Source organism: Solanum dulcamara, chromosome 6 (genome assembly GCF_947179165.1).
Source record: "Solanum dulcamara chromosome 6, daSolDulc1.2, whole genome shotgun sequence".
Lineage (NCBI taxonomy): Eukaryota > Viridiplantae > Streptophyta > Magnoliopsida > Solanales > Solanaceae > Solanum > Solanum dulcamara.
Window position 1 is genome coordinate 74,525,354 of NC_077242.1, and position 26,665 is coordinate 74,552,018.

The window sequence follows — 26,665 nt, forward strand, 5'->3', positions numbered from 1 at the left end:
AGTGTCACACATTGAAAATATAGTGACTTATCAAGTTTATATTATGATCCGCCTCTATGTCTATGCAACATCGATAGCAAAATTAGGAATTCTAATAAAGGGATTCAAAAAGATAATACAAAAGTACCACTCCTAAAATTTGAACATATACTTCTCTTATGTCTAGGGGATATAAATGTACAAAAATAGAACTAATCACATGAAAAATAAAGCACGAAATATATTATAACATGTTAAATTACACTGAGATAGAATAAAATTACTAACCATTGCCAATGACTCAAACTTATTTTTGTTTTCCAACGGGTGTCTAATTTCTACTTTGGGATCCAACTAATCTGTATTTATGGCACGTAAGACCCACAGAAGGGGGAATCGCTGATCTTAAACCCGAGACCTTTGATCAGGAATGCGGGGTCCCTTCACCATTATACCTTGGTGGTCAATGACTCAATGTATATAAGTTTGATGAGTTAATGTACTTCATTTTTTGTATCTCTTCTATGGCATTCAAAAACATTGTCATTCTTCTTTTCTTCCTCACAATTCTCCAATCCCAACTATACAAATCCATAGCATTAGATCAAACATGGATAAAAGCTGGTTATTGGCAATATGACACAATAAATCCTCCCAATATCCAAAGCATCAATTCAACTCTTTACACACACATCATACATGGCTTTGCTGATATTGTCTTTAACACAACAACAAATGAATGATTGTCACAATATCAGATGATGATCAAATTAAAAACTTCAATAACATTGTCAAGATGAAAAATCCATCCCTCAAAACACTTTTGTCAATTAGTGGAAAAGAAAAATCATTCCACTTAGTAATGTCAAGCACATATAACTCCACTTCAAGAAAATACTTCATTGAATCATCGATAAAATTCGCGCGATTTTATGGTTTCAATGGACTTGATTTTTGCTGGATTTGGCCTAGTACATCAGAAGAAATATCTAATTTGTCTACCCTTTTGTATGATTGGAGAGTAGCTAGCGACAATGAGTCCAAGAAATCGAAAAAAACGCGACTTTTTTAACCATGGCAGGTCAATACACACCATGGATTCAAGATTTGACTTTTCCAATTGAGGTAATGAAGGAAAACTTGGATTGGATACATGTTTTTGCATTTGATTACTATAATCCAGGGACAACAAATAACACATCCCCTGTTGCAGCATTGTATGATTCAACTAGTAATTTGAACACTGATTATGGGATTAATTTTTGGATCAAATCTGGTTTTCCTAGTGAAAAAATTGTGTTGGGATTGCCATTTTTTGGCTATGTATGGACATTGGTTAGTCCAAAAAATAACCAAATTGGCGCGGCAGGAACAGGGCCAGGGCCTGAAGATTCTCTGTCTAGTACTGAAGCTGAAAATGAGCCATTCACGAGTACTGATGGTGTGTTGAATTTCAATATTATCAAGAGAGATATGATAAAATATCGCGCTAATAATTCATCTTATAATTCAACTTATGTGATGAATTATGTCTCTATTGGTAAAAGTTGGGTTGGTTTTGATGATGTTGAGGCAGTGAAAACCAAAGTTTCCTATGCAAAAGAGAAGAATTTGAAGGGCTATGTGGCATGGCAAGTTTCATATGACTAGAATTCTATTCTTTCTCAGGCTGCTGCAGGTGGTAACGAATTAAATTTTTTTTCCGCTTTAGGTATTCTGTATTCTATAGTGTCAAAATTGTCACTTGATCGTGGATGATTGATTTGGTCTCTTTATATGATTTTGGGCAATTCTTATTTGATCATGAGTGAGATTTTAGGATTGAGTTAGTCCCAAAGTCTATATTTTATTATTATATCATAGGCTCATCTGAATTCTTGATTGCCTGATGTTAGGCCCTTATATTATGTTGTCTGTACTCTAGTTGTTAGGTTTGAGTGTGTGAGGGTGTCAGAATTCCCACATTTGTGTGATTTAGTCTCTTGATATGGTTTTGGGTGATTCTCACCTCATGATGAAAATGTTTTTAGATTGAGTTAGGTCAGACGTCCATTACTTATAATGGTATCTGAGTCATACACATCTCAATTCTTGATTGCCTGATGTTGGACCCTCATATTATGTTGTCCAACTCCAGTTGGTAGGTTCGGGCTCGTGAGGAGTGTCAAGTGTCACGCCCCGGGGGGTACCCTAGGCGTGGCCGGCACTCGAAAGCCATTTCTGGCCTTCAAGCGAACCACCTGGTCCAGTCACACTTTCATTCATTCACATTCAATCGGCGAAAGACTCAATTATAGGAATACTATCCATAATATAGGGCCAAAGGCCAAACAATTATCAAACCAATAATCAGCTAGAATAAAACTAGTCAAACGAACGACTCATCATTCCCACACTCTAGTCTATGAAGCCTCTATCAACAATCCAGGAGGTGCCAATGACAAGTCCATGGCTATCAACAATCAAAATAAAGGAAACAAAACAAAGCTATAAAGATAATCTTGGTATCCTCCGGAAACTGGGAGGACTCACCAACTATCTGAAAGTGGGGAGATCTTCAACGGTGCGTCGGTTGATGATCTCTAGTACCTGTCTCTACATCATGAAACGATGCAGGTCAAATGGCGTCAGTACATGGAATGTACGAGTATGTAAAATGGCCGAATGAAACAACATCAGAAAGAATCAAACCAATTCGGAAACTCAACTCAGAAAGGAGAACAACTCAATCAAGTGTCCTAAGTCTAAACAAGAATATGGTTTAGACGGGACCAATCACATACCATTTAACTCAATCCGACTCAGAGTACTATCAAGACCTATATGGGAGTTTCTCTTATCCGACAACCATCACTTATGAGCCAGTGATAATACAACAAACCGACGTTGTTGCCGCGTCCGTTCATACTTTGCCAGGGTATGAACGAATCAACCAATTATGGATCCAATCCAACCAAGTCCTATAATGTCAGGACAATAATTTTGGGGAAGCATTCGACTTTAACGGTTCAATCCCCTCTTACGTTTGCGACGTAGTTATTGGATTCGAGTTATTACCTACTCTTACCCGATTCGGTGCTCGATACTCCTCCCAAGACTCAATGCTCATAAAACTCCATCCAATAAACTCAATCAAATCATATCGATAAGTCTCATTTTACAACCTTGTCAACTCATCAACTCTATCACAATCAAACCTCTCTCAATCATACTATCCGATCAATCCCAATCATATCTTTCAAGAGTAGATTAAATATGCATATATAACAACATACAAACCTATCCAATCGTTCCTCTATTCATTTAACAAATCTTTTGGGACTCATCACAACTCCAAGGTTTTAAATCAATAATTCCAGATAAACAACATATTTAAGAAAGTTAACATTTAACATACTCAACATAGTTAAGAAATTAACAATATATGATCGACCTCTCATCTCAACCAACTCATACCAACATGTAGCACATCACTTTCTTGACTCCCCAACATCAACATAATAGAAATTAGGGTAATAGATGAAAAGGACCTATTTGGACCTAACTCTATCAATAAACTTCATTCTTATGAACAATCAATTTCAAAGAAGATGTAGGGCACATGGGTGGACTCAACCCATGCTTTGAATAGCCTTACATACCTTAGTGAAGACTTTGAAAAAAACCTTGATATTGGGTCTTCAATGGAAAGCTTGAATCTTGAAGTTTTTGAAGTAATCCTTGTTGGAAATGGAGAAGAAGAAGAAGAGAGGGAAATTTCTAGGGCTTTTAGAGAGAGAAAGAGACTTAAATAATGGTCGAAATCGTCCCAAGGCAGATGTATATATAATTTGGAAAAATACCCAAATTGTCCTTTCTCCAAAAATCTAGAAAACAGGCTAAAACGCTCCTGGCGTGATAGTGGCGCGTCGCGCCACTGCAGCGCTAAGTCAAATTTAGGCTTAAAACCTGCATATCTGATAGTGGCGTGTCACGCCAAGGACCAAAATATTGAGGCTGTTTTGTGGTGCGATAGTGGCGCGTCGCGCCCTTATAGCGCCAAGCCCATATTTTCTGGGTTCTGGATAATAGGCTTAAAAACCTTGCACACCTCGTAGTGGCACACCGCGCCAGGGACCAAACTACTGAGGTTTGTTCTTGGCACGATAGTGGCGCATCGCGCCACTGCGGCGCCAAGCTCAGGTTTCTAGCAGTTGTCACCCAGGCCTGAAATTCCTGCAGTACTATTCCGTCTTAGGAGAATTATAACTTTTGACTCTAAACTCTAAAAATTACAATCTTGGCAGTGTTGAAAAAAAGACTCGAAGACCTTTGATTTAATAGGTCATGGGCCACCCAGATCATCATATTTCCGAAGATATGGTCATTAGAAGTTGACCCTTTATACGAACTCATTCTAAAACTTAGCCAAGATGAATTCTTTTGACTTAGATTGGTTCTAGGGGTCCTTTATGACCCCACATCACCTCTAACACTCTTCAATTCCTTGGGAACTCATCCTAACTCATGCATACACTTCACAATAGTCGGGTTTGATCCTACACGTTTACGAAGAAGGGTTCGAATCCTAGTGAAGAATTTTGGGGGGTGTTATACTATCTCCCCCTTGGGATCATTCGTCCTCGAATGACGAGTAAACCAAGGATGGACTCGGGGTACAAATCACAATCAGAATTCAGTCATGCAACCAATCAAATTCTTAAAATAATTACTATCCAAACTCAAAATGCACAAACGAATTCAAGTCAAGAAAATGAACATTACCTTTGATATTTTCATCGGTAGGCACGAATAGATGCGGATATTTTGATTTCATATCTCCCTCCGCCTCCCATGTGGCTTCGTCAACCAATTGATTTCTCCAAAGGTCTTTGACTGAGGTGATATCTTTGTTCCTTAATTTGCGAACTTGGCGATCAAAAATTTGGATCAGAACCTCTTCATAGGACAAGCTATCCTTAACTCCAATACTATCAATGGGGACTACTAACGAGGGATTGCCCAAGGATTTCTTCAACATCGAAACATGAAATACCGGATGAATGGCGGCTAGCTCCGAGGGTAACTCCAATTCATAAGCGACACTCCCTATCCTCTTCACAACCTGGTAAGGACCAATGTATCGAGGACTAAGCTTTCCCTTCCTTACAAACCTCATGATGCCCTTCATGGGTGATACTTTCAAGTACACCTAATCATCCACTTCGAACTCTAAGTCTCTCATCCTCACATTGGAGTAAGATTTTTGATAGCTTTGGGCTGTCTTTAGCCTATCTTGAATAACTCTCACCTTCTCCATGGATTGGTGAACAAAATTAGGCCCAATCAACTCAGCTTCACCAACTTCAAACCACCCAATTGGTGATCTACACCTCCTTCCATACAAAGCTTCATAAGGAGCCATTTGAATGCTTATATGATAGCTATTATTATATGCAAACTCTATGAGAGGTAAGTGATCATCCTAATTTCCTTTGAAGTCAAGTACACATGCCCTCAACATATCCTCCAATGTCTAGATGGTGCGCTCTGCTTGGCCATTTGTCTGGGGGTGAAAAGTCGTACTAAGATTCACCTTGGAACCCAGTCCCTTTTGGAAGGATTTCCAAAATTGGGAAGTGAACTGAGCTCCTCGATCTGAGATGATAGACAGGGGAACCCCGTGCAATCTAACGATCTCCTGAATGTATAATTTTGCATAATCTTCTGCGGTGTCAGTAGTCTTAACTGCCAAGAAGTGAGCTGATTTCGTTATTCTATCCACAATCACCCAAATCGAGTCATGTTGCTTTTGGGACCTCGGCAATCCCGTAATAAAGTACATGTTGATCATTTTCCACTTCTATTCTAGAATTTCTATATTTTGAACTAACCTACATGGCCTTTGATGCTCAACTTTAACCTATTGGCAATTCAGACACTTGGAAACAAATTCCGCGATATCTCTCTTCATTCCACTCCACCAATAAACTTTCCTCAAGTCATGGTACATCTTTGTAGAGCCAGGATGAATAGAGTATCTAGAACTATGCACTTCGGCCATAATTATTTCTCGTACATCATCAATATTTGGGACACACAAACTATTTTGGTACCTCAACACACCATCTCCCCCTTTGGTAAAAACCATCACCTCTTGCTTGTGAACAACTTTCTTCAACTGGAGAAGGATGGGATCTTGGTCTTGTTTCTCCTTTACCTCTGCCACAAGCGAGGATGCAGACCCATCCTGAACACTAACTCCACCTTCATGTGCCTCTTCAAGACGAACTCCCAATCGAGCTAACCTATGTACCTCATTCGCCAATTCTTTCATTTCCTCCTCTATATGGGCAATGCTACCCATAAACAACCTGCTAAGAGCATCAGCAACAACATTAGCTTTACTTGGATGGTAGTCTTTGAGTAGCTCGAGCCATCTCCTTTGCCTCAGATTGAGTTCCTTCTGGCTGAAGACGTATTGTAAACTCTTATGATCGGTGAACACGTCAACATGCACTCCATACAAATAGTGGCGCCAAATTTTAAGAGCAAATACCACAGCTGCCAGCTCAAGGTCATGAGTTGGGTAATCTTTCTCATGAATCTTAAGCTGTCTTGAAGCATAAGCTATCACTTTTCCCCTCTGCATCAACACACAGCCCAAACCGATCCTAGATACATCACAATAGATCACAAAACCCTCTGTCCCATCGGGCAAAGTTAGAACAGAAGCAGTGGTTAGCTTGGTCTTCAATTTCTGGAAACTCTCCTCACAAGCATCGGACCATTAGAACTTAGCCTTCTTTTGGGTCAGCTTGGTCAATGGTGATGATATGGATGAAAATCCCTCTACAACCTTCGATAATAGCCAGCCAAACCCAAGAAGCTTCTTATCTCTGTCGGGGATGTGGGTCTGAGCTAATTTTTCACTGCCTCAATCTTCTGAGTATCAACCTGAATACCATCTCCAGATATGATGTGGCCGAGAAAAGCCACTGATGCAAGCCAAAATTCACATTTGGAGAATTTTGCATACAACACCTGGTCTTTCAAAGTTTGCAAGACGACTCTAAGATGATAGGCGTGCTCCTCCTCATTCTTGGAGTAAACCAAAATATCATCTATGAATACAATCACAAACATATCAAGGTATGGTTTAAATACTCGGTTCATGAGATCCATAAAAGCTGTGGGGGCATTAATCAATCCAAAGGACATGACCAAAAATTCAAAGTGGCCATAACGGGTCCAAAAAGCTATATTTGGGATATCACACTCCCTCACCTTCAACTAATGGTAGCCCGATCTTAGGTCTATCTTTGAGAAATAGGTGGCACCCTGAAGTTGATCAAATAAGTCGTCTATTCTGAGGAGAGGGTATTTGTTCTTTATGGTGACCTTATTTAGCTGCCTGTAGTCAATACACATTCTAAGGGATCCATCTTTCTTTCGCACAAATAGGACCGGAGCACCCCATAGTGAGACACTCGGCCTAATGAATCCCTTATCTAACAAGTCCTTCAACTGTTCTTTCAACTCTTTTAACTCAGCCGGAGCCATTCTATATGGAGGGATTGAGATAGGCTAGGTATCAGGAAGAACATCAATCCCAAAGTCGATCTTCCTATCAGGAAGGACTCTAGGCAGATCTTCAAGAAAGACATCAGGAAACTCATTGACAATCGGAACCGACTCAAGGGATGGAGACTCAACCTTGTCATCTTTCACTCGGACAATGTGATAAATACACCCTTTCGAGATTAGATTTCTGGCCCTAAGGTATGAAATAAACTTACCCTTAGGCATGACAGGACTACCCTTTTACTCTATGACAGCCTCATTCGGGAATTTGAACTTGACAGTCTGAGTCCTACAATCAATAGAGGCATAACAGACATAAAGCCAGTCTATGCCAAGGATCACATCAAAGTCAACCATGTCCAACTCAACTAAGTCAGCCAAGGTATCCCTGTAATGGATTGACACAGTGCAACTTCTATAGACTTTCTCAGCTAAGACATAATTACCGACAGAAGTAGCTACGCAGAAAGGCTTACGAAGACATTCAGGAATTCTATTGAATTTACTTGCCACGTAAGGAGTCACAAAAGATAATGTGGCACCTGGATCCATCAAAACATAACAGTCAAGAGAAAAGACTTGAATCATACCCGTCACGACGTTTGGGAGTCTTCCTAATCTTGGTGACTACCCATGGAATATTAACGGTTTGTACCTCTGCTCGTACCTGAAGTAATGCCCCTCTAATTACCTCTAGCTGGTGGTGTGGTGGTAGAATAGTGGGCTCTGTTCCCCCATATTGGATACTCCTTCTGAAAATGGTCCATTTGCCTGCATTTATAACAACCAACCCTTCCCGCTCTGCACTCCCCCAAGTGGAGCTTACCGCACTTGCCGCATGGTGGCTTCCCTTGCGAACCTTGACCCACGCTAGCCTGGGATTGAAAACCCTGGGGTTTGAAATTCTGGAGACTCTGTCCCTGTCGATCATACCTGTTCTGCGGCATAGGTGCACTAGCGGTAGATGAGGCATAGTTGGAAGGCCTCTTCTGGAAGAAGGACCTGTTGCCTTTGTTTTGCCTGTGTTCATTCTCATGCCCCGCTGATTTTGCCTTTTTGCTCAGATGCTCCTCTCTGTTTTTCCTCTTCTCATCCTCCACTTGTTGAGCGTACATCATTAATATTGAAATATCCATGTCGGAGATTAACAATGCTGCTTTGCACTTCTTCTTCACATGTCTTCCCAAACCGGAGACAAATTTCCTCATCTTCGACCTCATATCTGGGATCATCTCTAGAGCATATATGGACAGATGGATGAACTTTAAACTATACTCCTTTACGGTCATACTTTCTTGTTTCAGATTCACAAACTCTTCCACCTTCGCTTCCCTCAATTCTCTGGGAAAGAAATGGTCAAGAAAGGCTCCCTCAAACTCATCCCACATAGCAGGTTCAACATCCTCACCTCTACCTTATTCCCATTGGTTATACCAAATGTTTTCCACATCTTTGAGTTGATAAGACACCAACTCAACCCCCTCGATCTCCGTAGCATGCATAGCTTTCAGGATCTTCCACATCTCATCAATAAGATTTTGGGGGTCTTCATCAACCTTAGACCCCGTGAATGCCGGTGGATTCATTCTTAGAAAATCTCTAATTCTGGTGGCAGCAGACTGCTCTTGGGAACTAGAACTAAGAGTTGGCGAACTCTGGTTACCATTTCGGGTAGCCACTAGTTGAGTGAGCATAGCAATTGCTCCTCGAAAATCAGCTTACGAAGTTAGTGCAGGCGGAGTAGTAGGCATTTGAGGTGCCTCTGCATACCTCGCAGGTCGGCCCCTAGCCCTCGATGGGCGTACCTCTGACTGTGGCATCTCTGCGTTATTAGCATTTCTCTGGCTAGCACTATATTTCGGAGGCATTATCTATAACGTATAAACGCACGAATTAGAAAGGGATATTTATAGAGTTTAACTCTATCGCACGAATTTAGAGTATGAAAGAAGTGAAACAATTCTTAATGTCTTATAGCCTCTTGATTATAAGTGTGGTGCACAACACATCCATAAGCAAGACTCTACTAGACATGGCTTCATAGACTCCCTAGGACTCTTGAACTCTATGCTCTGATACCATATTTGTCACGCCCCGAGAGGGTACTCTAGGTGTGGCCGACACTCAAAAGCTATTTCTGTCCTTCAAGCGAACCACTTGGTCCAGTCACACTTTCATTCATTCACATTTTATCGGCGGAAGACTCAATTATAGGAATACTATCCATAATATAGGGCCAAAGGCCAAACAATTATCAAACCAATAATCAGCTAGAATAAAACTAGTCAAACGAACGACTCATCATTCCCACACTCTAGTCTATGAAGCCTCTATCAACAATCCAGGAGGTGCCAATGACAAGTCCATGGCTACCAACAATCAAAATAAAGGAAACAAAACAAAGCTATAAAGATAATCTTGGTATCCTCCGGAAACTGAGAGGACTCACCAACTAGCTGAAAGTGGGGAGATCTTCAACGGTGCGTCAGTTGATGATCTCTAGTACCTGTCTCTGCATCATAAAACGATGCAGGTCAAATGGCGTCAGTACATGGAATGTACGAGTATGTAAAATGGCCGAATGAAATAACATCAGAAAGAATCAAACCAATTCGGAAACTCAACTCAGAAAGGAGAACAACTCAATCAAGCGTCCTAAGTCTAAACAAGAATATGGTTTAGACGGGACCAATCACATACCATTCAACTCAATCCGACTCAGAGTACTATCAAGACCTATATGGGAGTTTCTCTTATCCGACAACCATCACTTATGAGCCAGTGACAGTACAACAAAACGACGTTGTTACCACGTCCGTTCATACTTTGCCAAGGTATGAACGAATCAACCAATCATGGATCCAATCCAACCAAGTCCTATAATATCAGGACAATAATTTTGGGGAATCATTCGACTTTAACGGTTCAATCCCCTCTTACGTTTGCGACGTAGTTATTGGATTCGAGTTATTACCTACTCTTACCCGATTCGGTGCTCGATACTCCTCCCAAGACTCAATGCTCATAAAACTCCATCCAATCAACTCAATCAAATCATATCGATAAGTCTCATTTTACAACCTTGTCAACTCATCAACTCTATCACAATCAAACCTCTCTCAATCATACTATCCGATCAATCCCAATCATATCTTTCAAGAGTAGATTAAATATGCATATATAACAACATACAAACCTATCCAATCGTTCCTCTATTCATTTAACAAATCTTTTGGGACTCATCACAACTCCAAGGTTTTAAATCAACAATTCCAGATAAACAACATATTTAAGAAAGTTAACATTTAACATACTCAACATAGTTAAGAAATTAACAATATATGATCGACCTCTCATCTCAACCAACTCATACCAACATGTAGCACATCACTTTCTTGACTCCCCAACATCAACATAATAGAAATTAGGGTAATAGATGAAAAGGACCTATTTGGACCTAACTCTATCAATAAACTTCATTCTTATGAACAATCAATTTCAAAGAAGATGTAGGGCACATGGGTGGACTCAACCCATGCTTTGAATAGCCTTACATACCTTAGTGAAGACTTTGAAGAAAACCTTGATATTGGGTCTTCAATGGAAAGCTTGAATCTTGAAGTTCTTGAAGTAATCCTTGTTGGAAATGGAGAAGAAGAAGAAGAGAGGGAAATTTCTAGGGCTTTTAGAGAGAGAAAGAGACTTAAATAATGGTCCAAATCGTCCCAAGGCAGATGTATATATAATTTGGAAAAATATCCAAATTGCCCTTTCTCCAAAAATCTAGAAAACAGGCTAAAACGCTCCTGGCGCGATAGTGGCGCGTCGTGTCACTACGGCGCCAAGTTGAATTTAGGCTTAAAACCTGCACATCTAATAGTGGCGCGTCACGCCAAGGACCAAACTACTGAGGCTGTTTTGTGGCGCGATAGTGGCGCGTCGCGCCCTTATAGCGCTAAGCCCATATTTTTTAGGTTCTGGAAAATAGGCTTTAAAACCCTGCACACCTCGTAGTGGCGCACCGCGCCAGGGACCAAACTACTGAGGTTTGTTCCTGGCGCGATAGTGGCGTGTCGCGCCACTGCGGCGCCAAGCCCAGGTTTCCAGCAGTTGCCACCCAGACCTGAAATTCCTGCAGTACTAGTCCGTCTTAGGAGAGTTATAACTTTTGACTCCGAACTCTAAAAATTACAATATTGGTGGCGTTGGAAAGAAAAATCGAAGACCTTTCATTTAATAGGTCATGGGCCACCCAGATCATCATATTTCAGAAGATATGGTCGTTAGAAGTTGACCCCTTATACGAACTCATTCTAAAACTTAGCCAAGACGAATTCTTTGGACTTAGCTTGGTTCTAGGGGTCCTTTATGACCCCACATAACCTCTAACACTCTTCAATTGCTTGGGAACTCATCCTAGCTTATGCATACACTTCACAATAGTCGGGTTCGATCCTACACGTATACGAAGAAGGGTTCTAATCCTAGTGAAGAATTTTGGGGGGTGTTACATCAAGATTCCTACATCAATTATGGATAGGTGATCTAGTCTCTAATTCTTGATATGGTTTGAGGCGATTTTCACCTCATGAGTTGGTTTTTTGGATGTTTACTATATAATGGTATCAGAGTATGACACATCTCAATTCTTGTATCTCATAGGCTCGAATAGTTACATGATTCATTAATTTGTTATTCAATTCTTGGTTTATGTATGAAATGTCTCAACAATTTGTTGGATTTTCCCCATTGTTAGAAGTTGAAAATAGACAAGTTGGAGAAAATATTGATCAAAAGAAGAAAAAACTCAATCGATTGATTCTCATTGCGATTCCAGTGGGATCTTTATTGATGTTGTTGTTTGTGCTTGTACTTACACTATGGTGTCTTCAAAGGAGAAAAGTACTTGAACTTCAAGGTAATTCTTTAATTTGTTACTCTCTGATGAATGTTCTATTTACGTGTCATTCTTTTCTTACTTGTCTGTTATAAAAAAAAGTTATCTTTATGATTTCATTTTGTATTCATCACATTATGTGTATGTGTTTGTGTTTGATTGAATACAGAAACAATACCAAGGAACAACATTGGTAGCAAAAATAATGAAGAAAAAGAAGATGAAGAAACTAGGACTTTGCAAATATTCAGTTTTGATGAGATGAAGGAAGCTACAAATAATTTTTCAGTTGAAAATGAGCTTGGAAGAGGTGGATATGGACCTGTTTACCAGGTACATAAAGAATGAAAAGTTTCAACAATTTTTTAATCATTTTTTTGCGAAATAAATTTATAATCTGTTTGGCCATGTTTTTGAAAAGCCAAAATTGTTACTATATTTTTTCTTTTGAAAACATTTATTTTAGAAAATAAGTATTTTTGAATAATAGCATAACATGTTTTTCAAAAGTTAAAAACGATAGTTTTTCTGGGAAGCATTTTTGAAATATTGACCAAGTTACAAATGTGCTTGTCAAAATGGTTAGTCACAAACGGATTCCCCCTAAAAGTACTTCTCACAAAAATAATTCTAAGTCTAAACATGTATTGGCCGGAAGTTTGGTCAAACAGAATATAGCGTAAGGCCGAGTTGAGCCATGGTTCATGGTTTTCTTCTTATGGTTACCACTCAATATTTTGTACTAGCTTTGAGGCCTGCTTTATCTTTTTTCGCATCACGTAAGATCCTTAAAATAAAAAATGCTCTATACAAGGATACATTTTTATTCGGCTTAAATCCAAAATATTTTAATTAACAGTTGAGAAATCATATTCGTTCCATCACAAAATACATTGTTAGCTCAGCCAACTTGTCACGTTACAACATAAACTAGCCAACTCTTTCATTGCACTTTAAAGTGTCATGAAAGCAACCAACCAAATTTTTTTCGTTTACCATTCAAAGGTTGATATATCTGGACATTTCACAAAAACGTACATTCCACTCTTATACTTGAATCCTGGAGGTTTACTCATGTATAATGCTAGTACATTCCCTGTATATGTGACAGCCTGCAATTTTTAGTATCAAAACAAAGCTAAATTTAGGAAGTTTTTTCAAATGATAAAAGTTGATGAATTGACATAAAACTTGTTTGAAGCTAAAACCTTTATGATATTGACATTGTAGCTGTGCTCGTAGACGAATGAGAATTCTTTCCGTAGCATACGCAAGTACTGGATCTGCAAGATACATCCATGTCTGCAGAACAAAGATATTTCTGATTGCTCAATCATCATCACTAGTTTGATTGATAAAATTGATCTTGAATGTCAACAAACTAAATGCCCATAATCATATCGAAACAACATGGTTGATGTTCATTTTTCAAGTTATGCAGTAGTTGGATTTCTTCTAAGTGAACATACATACCCTTTTTTTGTACCATTCTTTTGTAAGGTATATGAAGTAGCCGTGGAGGATCAAGAGGATGTAGACGAGGACCAGAAGATGATGTGCATACCAAAACGCGTTAAATCCTGCTAAATGACGGAATGGCCATGGCAATTTGATGACATTCCTTCTGAACGAATGTGTAGCCAATGTGAAGGAGAAAAGCATGAAAAGTGTCATCAGAATGCCTGTTACGCCTGGAATAGACGCCACCAGGTCCAAGTAACTCCGTTGGTGGTAGTCGAAGTTGCTTCCAAGAAATGTCATAAAAATTTACTCTGTGGACATGATGTTAGTTTCACAAAATTGCATCTGGTATGGAAAAGTGCATGAATAAACGTCGCGATAGCAATTCCCAATGCAATTATCTTGTGGAAATTGATGTTATCATCAAAGGGAAATATTGAACCAAGGAAAGTTTCTCTAAGCTTAGTAAGAGTTCTTCTGCATACAGGAAAAAGAACCAGAGCCATGTTGAACTTAAGAGTCTCCCCTGCACCTTTAGCCATGCAAACGCAATAACCCATGATCTGAAATGCTGATTTTCTTTTAAATTGTTGGAACTTCCAAGTGAAGAGTATCATGTTGATGCAGAACCACAATGTTAGTACCCATATTCTTTTCCAGTTTTCTTGTATTTCCTCAGTATTGCCTTGGAGTAACTGGTAAAGTTGCTGTCATGTGACCAGGAGGTCACGGGTTCAAGCCTTGGAAACAGTCTCTGGCAGAAATGCAAGGCAAGGCTGCGTACAATAGACCCTTGTGGTCAGGCCCTTCTCCGGACCCCGCGCATAGCGGGAGCTTTAGTGCACCCGGCTGCCCTTTTTTTGTATTTCCTCAGTGATAGCACCGCTGTCTTTTTCCGTATTTTTTTTCTGATGTTTTGTACAAGAATTTGCTGACTTTGAAACCAAAGATCTCTGACTTTGGAATGGCAAGAATTTTTAAGAAGGATGCAGTTGAAGCAAATACCAAAAGAATAGTTGGAACAAGGTAAGTATAATATATATTTATATATTTTAAAATTAAATTTATTTATATATATCGATTAAAAAAAGCTCGGTGCACGAAACATATCTTGTTCATGTAGGGTTTAGGGATGGAAAGGTCGGTACACCAAAGGAGTGTGATGCAGACGGCTTACCCTGATACTAAGCATATAGCATCATTGACTGATTCCACAGCTCGAATTTCGTGATCACACTAAACAACTCCTTCTCGTCTAATATTATTCATTTACAATGTGTTGCAGGGGTTATATTCCACCTGAATATGCAATTGAAGGCAGATATTCAACAAAATCTGATGTTTTCAGTTTTGGAGTTCTTCTTCTTCAAATCATAAGTGGGCAGAAGAATACATGTCTACATGGTCCAAATGACAACTTAAATCTTCTTGAATATGTGAGTTGTGATAACTTCAGTATACTTTATATTGAGATTTAACTTATATATACTGATAATATTTAAAAATTTACATTACCCATGACCCACCCTCACTCCTACCCCTACACTCACCTCTATATATAGTGTCTTCGACACTGTTTTCTACTTACTAAAATATCAGAAAGCAAGTAAAAATTACTTCTTCACGATCCGTACTAAACACATACCATATGAGATTAATAACCTGAAAAATAAGACAAATAACCTAGTCAAACAGATAAAAATTACACTGATAATGTATTATTTATTATTTATTATTTATTATAATTAGAAAGATGAATATACTTTGATTTAACTTTTTCTCTTTTATTGACAATTTATTATAAAATAATAATACAGGCATTTGAGATGCGGAAAGATGGTGAAGGCATGGAATTTATGGATCAATCACTTGATGATACAACATATTCTTGTAAACTATTGAAATGCATGCAAATTGCATTATTATGTGTCCAAAGAAATCCATTGGACAGGCCTACAATGTTGGAAATTTCATCTATGTTCAAAAACATTGAAAATGTAGTCATCAACTCCCCTAAGAGGCCTGCATTTTCTACGAGAGAAGATGAAGATCAAGTTGACAATATTCCAAATGGAGAAATAGATGTTGACAATGCAACAATTACACTATTGGTTGCGCGATGATATACACTGATAGTGTAACGAATTTTTATTTTATTAATTTATTTTAACCTAATTAATAGGTAATTAGTTTGTCTTGTTTTTGAAATTACGAATTCCAGTTATTTATGGACACTGATTATATTTATCGGTGACTTGATAGTGTAAAGGTTATTTACTTCTTCTGTCGCATTTCATGTGAGTGGGAGAAGGAGTGGGCTAGCCTCCTTCTCCCCTCTTGTCCTTTTAATAGTATAATTTAGTTATTGTGTAATTTTTTGTTCTTTGATGTATATTATTATCTGTTATTGTATTTGTTTTGTATTTTGCTACTTTACTGTCTCTTCTCTCAAAATCCAGCGTCATATACTTCTCTTTTGAGTTGAGGGTCTTTTGGAAATAATTTCTCTACCTCACAAAGGAAGGGGTAATGTTTGCGTAAATCTTACCCTCCACAAACCTCACTTGTGGGATTACACTGGGTATGTTATTGTTGTAGTTGTCACATTTTATGTGAATGTGTTACTTTTGGAATGTCAAACATTATTTTCTTCGACTATAATTTTTTCGAACTTCTCATAAAATATTTTGAATCATTAGTTATGTTGGCTTGCAATCATTTTCGTATAGTTTTCTACTATGTAAATTTTAATTTAAAAAATTGAAGAATTAATATCCGAACTCATAGTCAAAATTAAGTATTTTGACTTCATACTGTGAACCCCTTCACATAAATTGTGATAGAGAGAATACAATTCAATTAGTTTATATCCCCTTTAGTAGGTCTCTTAGTCCTACGTATTCAAAAGATGAGAGTTGCAGAGATGCGGATGTGTGATAATATTAGATTAGATAAGACTAGGAATGACCAAAATCGCCCGAAGGTGTAAGTAGCACACATTGAGGATAAATGTGAGGTCGTTTGAGACATATTTTGTGTGGATCTATAGATACACCGATCCGTAGGTGTGAAACTACAATAAGTGAAGACGTCAAAAGTGGACATGATAAACCTAAAATTACAAGGATGGAAGTAGTCTCAAAAGATCTGCAATTGCTTGGTATCAATATAGACTTAACTAAAGATAGGACACAGTAGAAGAAAAAAATTCATATATATGGTAGCTACTAATTGAGGATAGATTTTAGACTCGTATAAAATTTTTATTATTACTTAGTATTTATATATATTTTAAACATATGATCATGATTAATTTTTTTTCTGTCTAAGTTTAACCTACATATAATTAATATGATGATTAACCATAAGAGAATGTTTTTCTTTCTTCATTAGTTAATCCCACACCGGCTAATACGTACAGAGAATGAGCACATGTTAGTGGTATTTAATTTGGACTAGGCCGATTGAAAAACATACTTACCTGGATGGGGTCAATGGGTAATCAATAAGGCACATGGCCTAGGTTGATGACCTTCATTGCACTTTGGAGGAATGCTATGGTCAAAATAGTAGAAATAAAATGAGAAAAATAATGACACAAAAAAAAATCATGCTCCAAGAGGAGCAACTGATATTACTTATAAAATAATTTTACATTAGAAGCACAATACTCAAAAATGACTACCACACACTTAAAAGGAATAACACTCTTTTGATCTCCACCTTACTCAAAAGGTATGCCTAGACTATTTTCTTATAGTCTATGGTATACCTCATAGCTCAAATATTTTTCCTCTCTATCTGTGAATTGAATGATTAAAATGAGGGGATGAAGAGCTCCTTTTATAGGAACTCTTCTCACCAACTCGCCTACAAAATTTGAGAAAACTCTGCAATTTGAATTGCAAATTGCAACAGTTTTTGACTTTAAGGAAAAACAAATCTACAGCCTTTTATGAATGAAAAAATATGGGGACTGGACCCCACAAATCTCTCCCTCCAGTCTCATTCATTAGAAGGAGGTATCTTCATCTTCTCAGAGAGAGCTTATGCCAACAAGTTTTTTGCATAACTCGAACTTGTCCCTTGTTACCACTTTGGTCAGCACATCTGCAGGATTCTCATTTGTAGAGATCTTTTCAATCTGTATAGATTCTTCTTCTATCTTTTCTCAAATCCAGTGATATCTCACGTCTATGTGTTTAGTCTTTGCATGCTACATTGAGTTCTTGCTCAGGTCTATTGCACTTTGACTGTCACAATAGACGACATACTCCTTCTGATACAAGTCAAGCTCTTGAAGAAATTGTTTAAGTCATATCATCTCCTTACCAGCTTCAGTAGCTGCAATATACTCAGCTTTAGTTGTAGATAGTGCAACACACTTCTGCAACTTCGATTTCCATGATATAGCTCCCCCTGAAAAAGTAAACAAACATCCAGTAGTGGATTTTCTGTTATCAAAGTCACCTGCCATATCAACATTTGTATAGCCCTTCAAGATTTGATCTGATCCTCCAAAACACAAACGTTTATCTGAGCTTCCTCTCAGATATTTGAGTATCTACTTTACAGCTTCCCAATGCTATTTTCCTGGATTGTCGAGAAATCTGCTGACAACACCAGCTGCATGAGTAATATCAAGTCTAGTGCATACCATTGCATACATTAGACTTTCGACGACGGAGGATTATTGAACTTTGGCCATGTTCTCTTTTGCCTCCCTAGCTGTAGGACACATTTTCCTGCTCAACTCCATATGACCAGCAAGAGGTGTGCTAACAGACTTAACATTCTTCATGTTAAAGCGCTCCAGTACACGTTCAATATATTTCTCTTGAGATAGATAAATTCTCGTTTCATCCCTGAGACGAGTAATTCTCATGCCCAAAATTTATTTGGCATGACCCAAGTCTTTCATAGCAAAAGACTTACGCAACTCTTTCTTCAGCTCATCAATTTTGGAAGTATATCTACCCACAATCAACATATCATCCACATATAGCAAGAGGATGATAAAATTATCGTCAATTTTTTTTGTACAAATACACAATGATCTGAATAAGTCTTCTTGTAGCCTTGCTCCCCCATAACAGAATCAAACTTTTTATACCACTGTCTAGGATCTTGCTTTAGCCTGTAGAGACTCTCTTTGAGTTTGCATATAAATCTCCTCTTCTAGGTCACCGTGAACAAAAACCGTCTTTACATCCATCTGCTCAATCTTTAAATTTAGACTAGCAGCTAAATTAAGAACTGTACGAATTGAGGACATATTCATAATAGGAGAAAATATTTCTTCAAAGTCAATACCCTTTCTTTGAACAAATCCTTTAACAACTAATTTATCTTTGTATCTGGGCTTCAAGCTGTGTTCTTCAACTTTAACTTTAAACACCCACTTTTTCTTCAAAGATTTCATGCCCTTAGGCAATTTCATCAACTCATAAGTGTGGTTCTCATGCAAAGATTTTATTTCATCTTTCATGGTTTCAATCCATTTATTCTTATGCTCATCTTTCATGGCCTCGTCATAACACTCAGGTTCACCCTCATCAGTGAGTAGCACATACCCATTAGGTGAATAGCGAGAGGGAGGAATACGTTGTCTTGTGGACCTCCTAAGAGGATTATTTGCTTCTTCCACAACTTCATGAGCAGGAGTATTATCAATAACAGCATCATTGTTATCATCAACATCAACATGTTGATCTGGGACTTGATTCTGAGCATCACCATGATTATCAAGCCTACCAACGTCATCCACACTTGTATGAGGAACTTGATCAAGATGGACTACTCTATCTGAACTTGAAGATTTTAGCTTCTCCGCTTTGTCAATATCATATCTACATCAAGGACTGTAACAATATCTTCGATGAAGACGATGGTTAGGCAATTTTCATTGTCATCTTTTTTATTTTTCTCTTTTTCTTTGTTTTCCCTCTTAAATTTTTGGCAGAACCTCTTTGTGTGTTCTTTTATACCACAATGATAGCACTAAATGTCCCTAAGTCTGCCTCTGGATTTGCTTTTACTATGTTCTCTATTTTGAGAACCACGATTTTTATTTCTCCCTATGGATTCAGTTACCACGGCATCCGATAAAGAAGAAGAAGAAGAGATTTTCTTCTCATTTCTTCTTTCAAGACACTACTCTTGACGGAATCCATAGAGATCACACGGAGTAGAATTTGACAATGAAGTTCTAAATGTTTCCCAAGAGTCTGGTAGGGAACCAAGTAGAAGCTATTTTTGAATTTCTTCATCAAATTTAATGCCCATAACAAGGTCCCGCTATGCGCAGGATTCGGAGAAGGGTCTGATCACAAGATAGTACAACTACTACACAAAGGTTTACTATATCAACAAACAATTTTCGATGCTAAATTGGTAGTATGTTTTCAGTAGAAATTTCCATAGATGATTGATATTTATTTGTTCATCACCACTACTTTTACAATATAAGCAACACAAATCATGTCTACAATACCACCTTTGCATCGATCACTGGAACGTATCGTAAGCAATACCTAAAAAAATTATTCTTACATTTTACTCTTTCTTTCGATGTTGTCAATTACGAGAATACTAATGTAATCTCATGTATACAGTTGTGATAATATCAACAACGACAAAAGTTAAGGCTACCACCTTATCATCAATCACCGAAACTTTTCGTCTAGATTATGCTTTGTGATCAACAAAAATATATTTGTACTCAGTTGAATCAAAAGCTACTTCACTAGGGGTGAAGGTAGAAGTTCGTACATAGATTTGGCCGAATTCAGTAGCCTTTGCTCAAATATTTATATTAATAAATAAAGGTTTTATAACATCATCCAAGTCAATATAACGCAAACAAATAACTAGCATCTTATTAACTAAAATTTAAATAACATTAATAAAATTTGGCTTTAGGTCACTAATTTCTTATAAAATAGTCTAGCAAAAATAAATGATTACTTACAAATATATTGCAAAGTACATCTTACTTGGATCCTTGCAAAAATTAGTAACAATTAATTAAAAAAAAGTCTTATATATAAGGAGCATCATTTTACCCGAAGTCAAGCTTCAAATTAATCGAACCTTAAATTAAGTATCAAGACAATGAAACTAAAAAAATGCAGGTGGCTTGATATCATAGTTGTCAAAAATCCCATTAAAAAAGAAGATGGATTAATAGTGTCATTAACCATAAACTTGTTTGCCTGATTAGTCACATTTTTTTTCAAAGCATCCATTGAATCCTTTAATTGTTCAAGTTCTTGCAAATCAAGTTGATTAATAGGAGCTTCCCGCCAATATTGGTTTTGACTAGTTTTTCTCATTTGATCAAGTGACTCTCCTCTTTTCTTCTCAATTTCAACCTCACTAAGAATTTGAGTAAGTTGCAAATTGAGCCCAGGAACACTAGCATTTCGAACAAGATGAAATGAATTATTTGTTATTGAATTAGTATTAGAATTATTTCTCGAGAGGAACCTATCGATAATGGACTCAACATTAGGGTGCCTAAAAGAAAAAACTTTTCTAGCTGGAGAAAAAACTATGATGGCTATTTCAACACCACAAAGCGTGCACAATTCACTAGCTTTCTTGAAAAGACCAGAACAACGTTTTGAGAAGGTAACTTGGAGGTGATTCTTGGCCTCTATCTTGGCAATTTTGATCTTTTGACGACCCATGCTAGGTTTCTTTGCCATGGCGGATCAAATTATAAGAATCTTTTTTTAGAGTTAATATATTCTTGTTTTGGTTTTGAGTTCACATTGAGGGTGAAAAAGGTGGACTATTTAAAGGTACTTATATACTACACTCTCAAACTTGATTGTTTGTTTTTACTATTATTTCTATGTAATATGTTGATTTGGGAGTTAGCAAATCTTATCCTATTAATGGATAAATAATGTGATTACTCAATGCACCTTAGTTGGCATTATAAAAACAATAAGACATAATATTATTATTATTAAAAGTCAACATTCATTTTTGAGTTGTAACCTAAAGAGAAACCAATTATGATACATAATAGTTGGATAATAATTGTGTCTTAGCTTGAGAAATCAGGTGGTCATTAGTTTAGATATTGTTGAGTTATGAATCATAAAAGTTAAATAACATATATATAGATTAGAAGATATCAAAATGCAAAACTTCTTTTTTGGGCTATAACTTCATCGAGCCGACTAGCCTCACTTTGTAGCGTGCATTTAAATGTGTTGGAATATGTGAATTTTCTTGAAATAAATTGGTGTACATGAATCATACGGTTACAAATAAAAAAATTACATAAGAATAAAATAAAGGAAAATATAACATATTTCTTAAGATGGATGGTTCTATGATACAATGTATATTATTAAGAGGAACAAATTAATAAACAAAAGTAATATATTGTTAGCAAAATGAGATGATTTTATAAAATCTAAAGGTCTGAAGAGTGAATGAGGTTTTTTTTTAAAAGTATTTTCTTTTAAATTTACTTAGTGATTTTGTGCTAATTTTAATTTAAAAAAATTATAGATACCAACCTAGCTTGAATATATCTTTATCATAACTTATTAAAAGTGGTTACACAATCATGTCATTTATTATCTATAAATGGATTAATGTTTTGATAAATATTAATATTAATAGATAATCTGATAAAATTAATAGCTAACTTGTCATTAATAGAGTAAGAAAATCTTCAGAACTATTAATGTATATAACTTAAATTCTTTAAATATATGGCTATTACTCCCTTCCCCCAAACATTTCATATTTTTGTATTTACATTTTACATTTACAATTTAACAAATAACAAATAACAAGTGAATGTTTGTTGTTAATCTCTTTCGTTAAAAAAATATATTGTGCAAAACGACGTAAAAATGATATTTTCTTATTTTATACAAACTATTGAATTATTTTGTCATAAGAGAAAATTATAGTATTATGATATTAAGAGGGTTTAAAAATTATGTTAAGTTCACAAATTTGTCTCAAATATGAAATTCTAATATTTTGATTTTGACTTTTTAATATAAATTCTTGACTTCGTTACTAAATTAAACTTACTGCGAATGTTTGCACCCTAATAATCTTTTCAAATGCAACTACTTTTTGAAGGTTTGTCACAGGTACCATTAATTTTCAAGGGACAAACTAAGAACAAATTTCTCATTAAAATCATTACAAACTTCTTTGTTCGTTATTCACTTTGGATTGATAAAAACACCAAACCATGACAATAGCCTAAATTAATATGCATATTGTCTATACGTTTGGTTGTACAAATTGCATAATATCATAAACAAATATTTAAGATATTAGTCGAATATAATATAAGATAAATAAACTATAATTTAAAATCTCAATCGATATGATCAATCTCTTGACCTAAAATGGTAACCCTTCTTGATTAATAACTCATGGATAACATGTATGCCCATTGGTAGCCATAGAAAGTCCAAACCCCTTGATATTTTTGGCATCAACTTGGCCTCCACTAGAAGAAGATCCTCCAAGAAAAAATGCAGGGGTATTTGAAGCCTCAAAAATTATTTTCTGCATTTGTTTGGTAACATTTTTCTTGAATTCTTCCATTCCCAATTTCAATTGTTCCAATTCACCAAGTCCAAGTTCATTCACTGGACTTTCCCACCAATTCTTCCCTATTTTAGCCTTCTTAATTTTCTCAATTTCAACTTCCCTTTTTTTCTCGAACTCCAATTGATTGAGAATCTCTGTGAGTTGTGCGTTCAGTTCGCGTACATTCGCGTTTCTATGAGCTTCAACAAGTTGACAAGTGGTAGAAGAACTAGTAGGATTACGAGTGAGGAAGCGATTGACGATGGAGTCAACATTAGGATGGCCAAATGAGAAGACTTTATGACCTGGTGAAAAAACAACAATCGTTATTTCAATACCACAAAGCGTACAAAGTTCGCTAGCTTTTTTGAAAAGACCAGAACGGCGTTTTGAGAAGGTAACAAGAAGGTTGCTTTCTTTTGACATTTTGGTCATTTGTATCTTTTGTCTACCTTTGCTCATCTTTTTTGCCATGGCTAGTTTTAAAAAAAAAAAAACTTAATTTCTTCCTCCTTTGTGTGGATAGGAAGAGAAACTTATATATAATGTTTGTTTGTTTTGTCCAATTTAGGGAAAATTGTTGAAGAATAAATTCATAGATTTTGTTAGATATGTGGTTTTTGTTTCCATTTGAGTCCATGATTTGAGTTCACAAATTGGGAAACAAAAAATATGTCTCTTTTCCGACGTGCTTTATCCATTCATATACATGTCAAAATTCACTGAATTTCTACCAACTTGTACATGAAAAAAATAATGCAAGAGTTCCAATTATTTTTTTTTGAAAAAAAATAAATAGCTTACTATGTTTGTGGAGAGTGGCTTAGTGCAAGGCTATCAAATCATTAATTCTCTGAATTTCAACTAGCAATTCTAATGGAGAGAAAAAAGGATTCAAGGATATACCTTCTCCTCTTATTTTTTGTGCCGCACCGTAATCCGTATCCACATCAGGTGGATGTGGGATCTATATCGGATATGATTAATTGATTTTGGATATTTTGACCAAAATAGATAGAGAAATTTCGAATAGATACAATAATTTGTGTAATCAAAATAAAGTTAAGGTGAAATTAAAGAAAATGGAATAATACCTTGTATTTAAAATTTCTATACCAGTCTTTTTTCCTTATATCTCCTTTTTGAGATTCTCTTTTTGATAAATATTTTCTCTTCAGAATACCTTGTAAGTTTTTCGCATGATGTCTCATAATTTCAATGTAGAACTCTCTTGAGATATTTAAATTATTTTAGCCAAATTTTCTTTAAAATTTAAATTATGAAGGATTTGACATCTAAATCCACACATATATCGAACACTCACACCTTAGTCTGAGCAACTTAAGTTTCAAATACTAACTAGTAACTATTATAGGATAAACGTTGCTCCCGTCACAACTCCAACTTCAAACGGTGAAATATCAAACATACGAAAAAAGTCAAAAAGATTCAACATTTGTTATATGTACATAAAAAATAATTTTAATTATATATAAATAGTATAATTTTCTCACACCCCTTTCATACTGTTGTCACGATCCTAATCCGCCGTGATTGGCACCCACACTAACCCTCCGGTGGGAGAACCATTACTACAGCCTAACTAACAATAATCACAAGATATAAACGATTTTAAAGATGCGGAAGCAAGTTAAACCAACAAAACATAGGTTGAGTTCTCATAAACTCAAAAATATCTAGTTATCAACCCAAACATGCGGAAATATTATCATCTAGGAACTCAAAGTTGGCGTACCAAAACTCTAACAAGTAACAAGTCTAGAAAAGGGACGCAACCCCGAAAAAAACATTACAATAGTCTATGAAAGTCTAAGTCCTGAAAAAAGGACTTGAGATAGGAAGAGCTCATGGTAGGCCATAAAAAGTGGCTCACCCTTGAACTCTCAACAGCTAGTGGTCTCCTATGCAAGGTCTCTCCGCAGTCGGTTAAATATGTCATGTAATCAACAAAGACAGAGCAAGTGTAGTATCAGTACACAAAATTAACAGTGTACTGGTAGGATCACGCGGCTAGCCAGTAAGCGAGTCATGGAAAAGTAAATCCAACACGGTAAAGCACATATATACAGAATAAACATAACAATTTCCATCCCAATCAGTATTCAATAAGATCACAGTTCATTAGTCTCAATAACATGCAACTTCACATAAGGGTCCTCTCAGGGGAGCTGCAGACACTTATTTATGTGTCGAAATGTGACACTCGATTCAAAATTTGTGTCGGAACGTGACACCCGATTCAAAAGTGTGTCAATACATGACACCCGATCCAAAAGTGTGTCGAAACGTGACACCCGATCCAAACATACAAATCAACCGCAATTACAATCAATAGTCAACCATCATATCACCAAGAACTGGTTCATCATAAGTCAGGCCAATAAGTGATCATTTCACATAATTTATAGCATGCTTTTCTATTCATATACACATATGCATACAATGGAGTAATTTAGCAAGTACATGAATTACATACGAGAAACAAACCATCACCTACCTCGAAATTGAGCTTTGACAATTCTAAAGTGTGAGCGCTTTCCCTTTCTGGGCTCGTTCAACTTGTTCTTGATCTAAAATAGTAAATACATACAAAGGATCAACAAAATAGCCTAATTAACATGAATTATAACGCAATTTCCATCCTAGGCCAACCCATGATCCTAACCCCTATTCTAGGGCTACTTTCCACCATTAGTTTCAGGCCAAAACCCTCCCCAAAGATCACACACCATAGATTATGGATTCTAGGAATCAATCTACAAGTTTAGGAAGTAAGTTACTTATCTTTTGGCACAAAGTGTGGTAGAAATCAGTATAAATCGCCATATGTCGCTTTTGGTCTTTTAAGAAAGAAGTGGGAATGACTAAAATCGTTTTTGGACTTTTTTCGACTTAAGTCATGTCTGTCCCGCTCCGTTGGGACCATCCTGCGCTAGTGGGATGCACGAAAACAGAGAGCTCAGAACTTGAGCTCCAAACTCCTATTTCACAACACACCCTCTCCCCATGGCGTTCTAAATTAGACTCTTCGCACCAAGATCAATTCCAGGAGTTTTACTCACCCAAACGCGATTATGTGAAGCCGTAAAGTCTCCTTAACTTCTTGACTATCAACTCAAATGATCAAATAAAAGATTTGATCCCCCACCCATTACTGGGCACCCT

The 26,665-nt window shown here is 36.7% G+C and overlaps 1 protein-coding gene and 2 pseudogenes across 1 annotated transcript; 1 reads left to right on the forward strand and 2 right to left on the reverse strand.

Annotated features, from left to right (window-relative positions):
- Window positions 1–503: 503 nt before the first annotated feature.
- On the forward strand, window positions 504–16,023 carry LOC129892987 (cysteine-rich receptor-like protein kinase 4; annotated as a pseudogene).
- Window positions 16,024–21,019: 4,996 nt separating this feature from the next.
- LOC129892988 (agamous-like MADS-box protein AGL61) lies at window positions 21,020–21,609 on the reverse strand (annotated as a pseudogene).
- A 1,708-nt stretch (window positions 21,610–23,317) lies between these two features.
- LOC129891510 (agamous-like MADS-box protein AGL62) lies at window positions 23,318–23,953 on the reverse strand. The gene has a single exon (XM_055966898.1). The coding sequence runs from the start codon at window positions 23,951–23,953 to the stop codon at window positions 23,318–23,320; it is 636 nt and encodes a 211-aa protein (XP_055822873.1).
- Window positions 23,954–26,665: the final 2,712 nt, after the last annotated feature.